At 64.9% G+C, this 5820-nt stretch overlaps 1 protein-coding gene across 4 annotated transcripts in view; it reads right to left on the bottom strand.

The window, feature by feature from the left end:
• Positions 1 to 207: 207 nt before the first annotated feature.
• PAK4 (p21 (RAC1) activated kinase 4) overlaps positions 208 to 5820 on the bottom strand; it is a 41018-nt gene continuing 35405 nt past the window's right edge. For all 4 annotated transcript variants that reach the window (XM_081806864.1, XM_006739396.3, XM_081806863.1 and 1 more), the window contains exons 4-9: positions 4929 to 5366; positions 3475 to 3608; positions 3136 to 3262; positions 1928 to 2053; positions 1019 to 1153; positions 208 to 585 (exon numbers count right to left, since the gene is read on the bottom strand). In XM_081806864.1, coding sequence (XP_081662990.1) covers positions 430 to 585; positions 1019 to 1153; positions 1928 to 2053; positions 3136 to 3262; positions 3475 to 3608; positions 4929 to 5366 — 1116 coding nt within the window. In that variant the 3' untranslated portion in view covers positions 208 to 429. The remainder of the gene's footprint in view (positions 586 to 1018; positions 1154 to 1927; positions 2054 to 3135; positions 3263 to 3474; positions 3609 to 4928; positions 5367 to 5820) is intronic.

Genomic DNA, 5820 nt, shown 5'->3' with positions numbered 1-5820 from the left:
GTGTGTGCACACACTCACGCACACATGCACACGCGTGTGCACACACACAACACACACACACACACGCCTTTTGTAGTGTTCTCTCCACCCACAGCAGCCCCCGCTGCAGATGATTTCCAGTGATTGGGGGGCCGCCTGTCCTTCCTGGAAGACAGGAAGACACAGGAAGGGACTGTCCCGGAGGGTGGGGAGGCTGGGGACCCTCACTTGCTCCCACAAGTCCCTGTGTTTTTTTTTTACAAGTCACAAAATCAAACCTGGAGTTCAGTAGTAGGGTCCTGCACGCTCCCCCACCCCCCGCAAGGAGGGTGGTGCCACATGGAGTGTCTCCCAGGCAGGGAGGAGTGGGGGCCGGCCCCCAACGGGCCCGTGGCGGGCAGGAGTGACCCAAGGGGCTCTTTCTTTGGTTCAGGGACAGGGCACTGGGCCTCATCTAGTGCGGTTCTGGCGCATGAGGGGTACGATGCTGGCGGGCGGGCCCGCTTTGGCCAGGAACGGGTGCTTCAGCAGCTCAGCCGCCGTGGCCCGCTGGGCCGGGTCACGCACCAGCAGGCGGTCCAGGAAGCCCTTCAGGGAGGGTGACACCTGTCAGGAGGTGGGGGAGAGAGACAGGGAGGTCTGAGTGCCAACTCCAATGCTCACTGGCCATTGGGCCTCAGTTTCCTCCTCTGTTAAATGGGCTGACAACACTCACTGCCCAGGGAGGGGGCCAGGAGGGCCCAGGTGTCTAGAGTTTGGCCCCAAGGGTAGCAACACATCCAAGGACCCCAAGGGCTCATTTCTTCTCCATTTTAAAGCTTTGCAAGGAGGCAACAGGGGCTGGGCCCTGGAGGCACCCTTCTCTCACCGGGTGATTCATCTAGGCTCCTCTCCTAGGCCTGGCTCTGCTGTGTGTGTTCAGCCAGCCGGCCTAAGCACAACCACTGGGCTCAGGGGACCCGCGGGGGAGGGGCCGGGGAGCCCAACGCAGAGGAAGTGTCACCTCCCTCACACCACCTGCCTGCCGGCCGGGGCCCACCTTATGCAGGTTTTTCAGTCGGGGTGGCAGGTTGTCCCGAATCATCTTCATGGCTTTGAGAGGTGGCTCGTTGAAGTAGGGGGGCTCCCCGTCCACCATCTCAATCACCATCACCCCCAGAGACCAGATGTCCACCTGCAGGGGGGAAGGGCCAGGAGGGCTGAGCTGTGCCCAGACGGGCCAGTGCTGGGGGAAGCCACGGAGGGGTGGCCCCTGGTTCTGCCTTTGCGTCCTTGCTCCTGGAGTCCTCGGGCCCCGAACACCCCCTCTGACACCCAGCTTGCTAGACCCACACGCTCCTCCCCCAGGGAGCCCTCTGAAGGGTTCTGCCCACACAGCACCCTCCCTCCCTCGCTCTAGGGAGCCCCGAGGGCTCGGTGACCAGTTGTCTGATCTGCATCGCTGGGACACAGTAATTGGTTCATGAGCAGGCACATGACCTGAGCTGAGCCAATCAGAGCCAACCCGAAGACTTCAAGGGAAATATCGAGGAAAACCCCAGGCACTCATAGGCAGGGGGACGTCCCAGAGTCGCCCGGCCAGCTCTGCCCTGACGAGGGGAGCGCCTGCCTGGGTGAAGACCTACACGGGCAAAGTCAGGGCTGAGGAGGGACAGAGCACAGGGACGGCTGGGCCTGAAGCCTGTCACCCACCCCTAACACCATAGTTCTTGGGACCTAAAGCTTTCGTGTTTCGCTGAAGCCGTTTTGGTGGGTTTCGTCACAGCACCCGGCCGGGCTCATCAGGCATGGACACTTGCATGCGTGCCTACCCCCTCTCCCACAAAACCATCCCCGGTGACCCATCTCCCACGCTGAGCCCCACTCCACCCCCAGCACTCCCGCTGTTCCAGCAGTCACAGTGTAAACCGGTGCCCAAAGTGGGACAAGCAGGCCACCGCTGGCTTACCTCTGGCCCATAGGGGAGGCGAGAGATGAGCTCGGGGGCCATCCAGTAGGGCGTGCCGACCAGTGACTTCCTCCGTGGTACCTCCTTGCTCACCTGGGCGCAGAACCCGAAGTCCGACAGCTTCACCTGCAGCGGGGCACGGACAGTGGGGGTCAGAGGTGCTGCAGGTGGGAGGGGGAGTAGAGGTGTCCAGGTACTCAATTCCCTGGCCTCGGACGTGCTGGGGCTCCACGAGGCCACCTAGAGGTCAGAGCCTGACCACAGGGTCGCTCCATCTCCTCCCAGCAGGGGGCCCTCCGGTGCGTCACCTCCCAGAGATCTGCCCTGGGGTCTCTGGGGGGAAGTGGCCTGAGTCCTACAGGTTCCAAATGCTGCGCTGGGGGTGGGGGTGGGTGAGACCCCAGCTGGCTCCCAAAGCCTGTGCCCTGGGCCCTTGCATCCCCGAGGGTAGGAGAGGTGTGGCCTACTCTGCCAGCAACCACGTGCCCAGAACCACGCATTTCCACCTGCTTGGGAGCCACGGGCCCCTTTCCGATTCCTGAGGATATGTACGGATCTTCTCACCCCTAGGTAACATATGCACATGGCGTGCACACAATTTCAGGCTCACAGGTGTCCCCCAAACACATCTGTGGACAGCTTTAGGTGTTCACCTACTCCAACTGAGACTCCCAGTGAAAGAGAGCCCACCCTGACCCCCTCTCTCTACTGAATGGCTTAACTTCCCTGGGGGAGGGCAGGCAAATCACCAATGAGAATTTGGGGACAGTTAAGGACCCCCTCCCGCTGAAAATCGCGTCCACTCTTGGAATATAAATGCATGTTCTGGGCACTGGGAGGCTCATCCATGGGCTTCAGAGTTAGAGCCTCAGTCTGGAGGGTGGGACATAAGAGCGGGGTCCACGGCCCACCGCCGTGTGCTCGGCTAGCAACAGTTTTTCAGTGGAGGAAGAGCCGAGGCCGGCCACCCAGATGCCTCCGGGCCTCCCTGAGCCCAGTACTGGACTACAGCTCCTGGCATCCTGTGCCGAAGGCGGAGCCTCCATCAGCCAGGGGCCCCTGTGACCGCGTGCACAGAGCCCCCCACTGACTGGGCCCGACTCTGGGCTGTTGCCTGAGGAGCAAGCACCGGGCAGGAGGGAGGGGGGGTCAGGGATAGAGGGGAGCTGGGGAGAGGCAGGGGGAGCCCAAGCCAGCCCGCTCCTCACCCTGCCGTCGTGGGTCAGCAGAATGGAGTCGCTCTTGATGTCGCGGTGGATGACGCCCTGCGCATGGAGCACGGACAGGGCCTGCAGCACAGCCAGGCACACGGCGGCAATCTGCTCCTCGTTCATCCTGCGCAGGCTGGGGGTCAGCAACCGGGCAAACGCGGCCCCGCCCAGGGGTCCAAGGGGGATGCTGCCCTCCCGGCCCTGGGACGCGGCCCCCACCGCAAAGGATCTGAGGGGACTCCACCCTGCCGTGGGAGAGGTCTGAGGGGACGCACGGTGGCCCCAGAGAGCCTGGGGAGGCAGTGGGCTGGGGGCCCGCCGGGGGCCCTCCGGTACCTGGTGTGAGTGACGATGTCAGTGAGGGCGCCGCCCTCCAAGAACTCCATGACCACCCAGAGCTCATCCCCGACCAGGTAGCTGTTGTACATCTCCACCACGTTCTCGTGCTGGTAGTCCCGCATGATCACCACCTGGGCACCGGGCTGGGTCAGCGCCGCCAGCCCCTGCATCGAACCCGGCCACCAGCCAGCCTCCTGCCTCTCCTCCTGCCCGGGTCTGGGCCCTGCCGCGCCGCAGGCCCCGGCCCACCTGTCACTCCCGCTCACTGGGCTCGTCCTGGACGGCCCTCCCCTGTGCCAAAGCCAGGAGACCCCAAAGGCAGCTTGAGGCCTGATGCCTGCATTGTGGGGGGTGCGTTCCCCCCGTCCCTATCCTGAGCTGGTCTCTGAGTGGCCCTGCTGACCGGGCTGATGTGGGGAGAGGGGCGCAGAAGAGAATGTCTAAGCACGGGGTTGAGGCCGCGGGACAAGCAGGTACCAGCCAAGGGCAGAATAACAGGCTGGGGGGATGGATTCAGGGGCAAGAAGGCCTGGCAGGGCAAAGCCTGGGGGAGCTGGAAACAGGATACTTGCAGGGGTTCCGCTGAAGGGCTCATGGTGCAGCTGGAGCATGGTGAGATTGGGGGGCCGGAGGATGGGTTATGGGGACAGCTGAGAGACCGGGAGGAGGAGGCACAGTTTAGACCACCTCCAGGCCTGACATCCCAGGACTCCTGCATCAGAGTCTGGGGGCTGCTCCCAGCACGGATTCCTCCAGGGAAAGAGCCAGGAGTCTGCCTTTGTAACAAACTCCCTGGCAGACGCCACCAAGAACCCCAACCAGAGGCTGGACGCAACCAAGAACCTAGATGGGGGCCAGACCTCAAATGCCTGGCAGAGGCCAGGCCTTTATCCTGAGGACACAGAGGGGTGGGGTAGGGGAACTGCAAGGGTCAGTAAAGCGGGGGGCAGCGTGGCAGGCCTGCATGTCCCAAAGAGCCCTTTAGCTGCTGTGTGGGGAATGCCCAGGGGGTGCCCAAGAGGGGAAGCCAGGGCGGAGCCGAGCGGGAGAGGATGGGGCTGCACAGCGGCTACCGGGCTGGGGTGGGGTACAAGGAAGCAGGGGAGGGGCAGGGCTTGGGGAGAGACTCTGGGGGCCAGTTTGGGACTCGATGAGTGTGATGGGCCCAGAAGTCACGCGAGGGTGGAGCTGAGGGGGCCTGAAGCCGGGGCTCTGGGGAGGCAGTGGTGGGTACCGGGACGGGGGGGGGGTGACACCCCAGGGAGGTGTGAGGAGTAAGGAGAGAAGACAGGCCCAAACCCAGCCCTGGGGACCCCAGCGCTGAATGGCCTTCTCCCTTCCTCACCCCTACAGGCCCCGGACCAGCATGGGCCTCAAAACGAGCTGCTGGAGGGCATGAGGGCGAGGGTGAAGGTGGGCACGGGAGGGCACGGGAGGGGCCCACGGCCCACCTCGTTGAAGAGCAGCTCACGCCTCTGCTGCTTGCGCAGGTCCATCTTCTTGACGGCCACCAGCCTGCCCGAGCTGCGCACCGTGGCAATGCACACGATGCCCGTGGAGCCCTCGCCGATCTTGATGAAGTTGTCCAGATAGGAGCGAGGGTCCCCGGGGTCCACCACCAGCTGCAAGGCAGCCCGGAACTGCTCGTGCGACACTCGCTGCGGCTCCCGCTGTGGCGAGCGGGGCCCGGGGGGCCCGGGGGCTGGGGGCCCGGCGGGGGCAGCGACGGGGCGGGCTGGAGGAGCCAGCTGAGGCTCAGAGGCATGGGGGCCCAGCACTCCCGGGCTGGGGGGTTCGCGGGCTCGGGCAGGAGGCCGGGAGGAGGAGGACTGGGGGACCGCCAGGCCCCCTGCCGATGGCCCGTTGGGGGCCAGGCTGTGAGACTCCCCCTGCAACAGAAAAGAGAGGCAGCTGTCAGTGGAGGGGCGGGGGGGGGGCCCAGCTCTGCTCCCTGCGCGGGACAGGGGCCCTGGCCGTGGGACAGACACATGGTGGTCAGGATGGAGATGGACAGTGGGCTGGGCACAGGCTGGTGCTGGTGGGCAGGGAACGGGGTGGGGGGACGTTCTGGACAAAAGGGCGGTGGAAGGTCCTGGGGCAGGGGGATTGGTTACCTGGGCACCCCGGGCCGGGTGGTCCGTATCGGCCCTCGGGTATGTGTTAAAGGGCCGACCAGCTGCCACTTTGGCCCCACCGGCCAGCCCGGCGGGTTGGGGGGTGCCGACGTCAGGCCCAGAGAGGGGGCGTTTGTCCCGGGAGGACTCCTGGGGTCCCCCTGAGCCCTCCCTGGAAGACTTGGGCCTCTTCTCTGGCCCCCCCCGCCGCCTGTCTCCACTGCTGCCA

Source organism: Leptonychotes weddellii, chromosome 16 (assembly GCF_054177405.1).
Source record: "Leptonychotes weddellii isolate Sample4059 chromosome 16, ASM5417740v2, whole genome shotgun sequence".
Lineage (NCBI taxonomy): Eukaryota > Metazoa > Chordata > Mammalia > Carnivora > Phocidae > Leptonychotes > Leptonychotes weddellii.
This window is presented reverse-complemented; position numbering and strand designations above follow the sequence as displayed.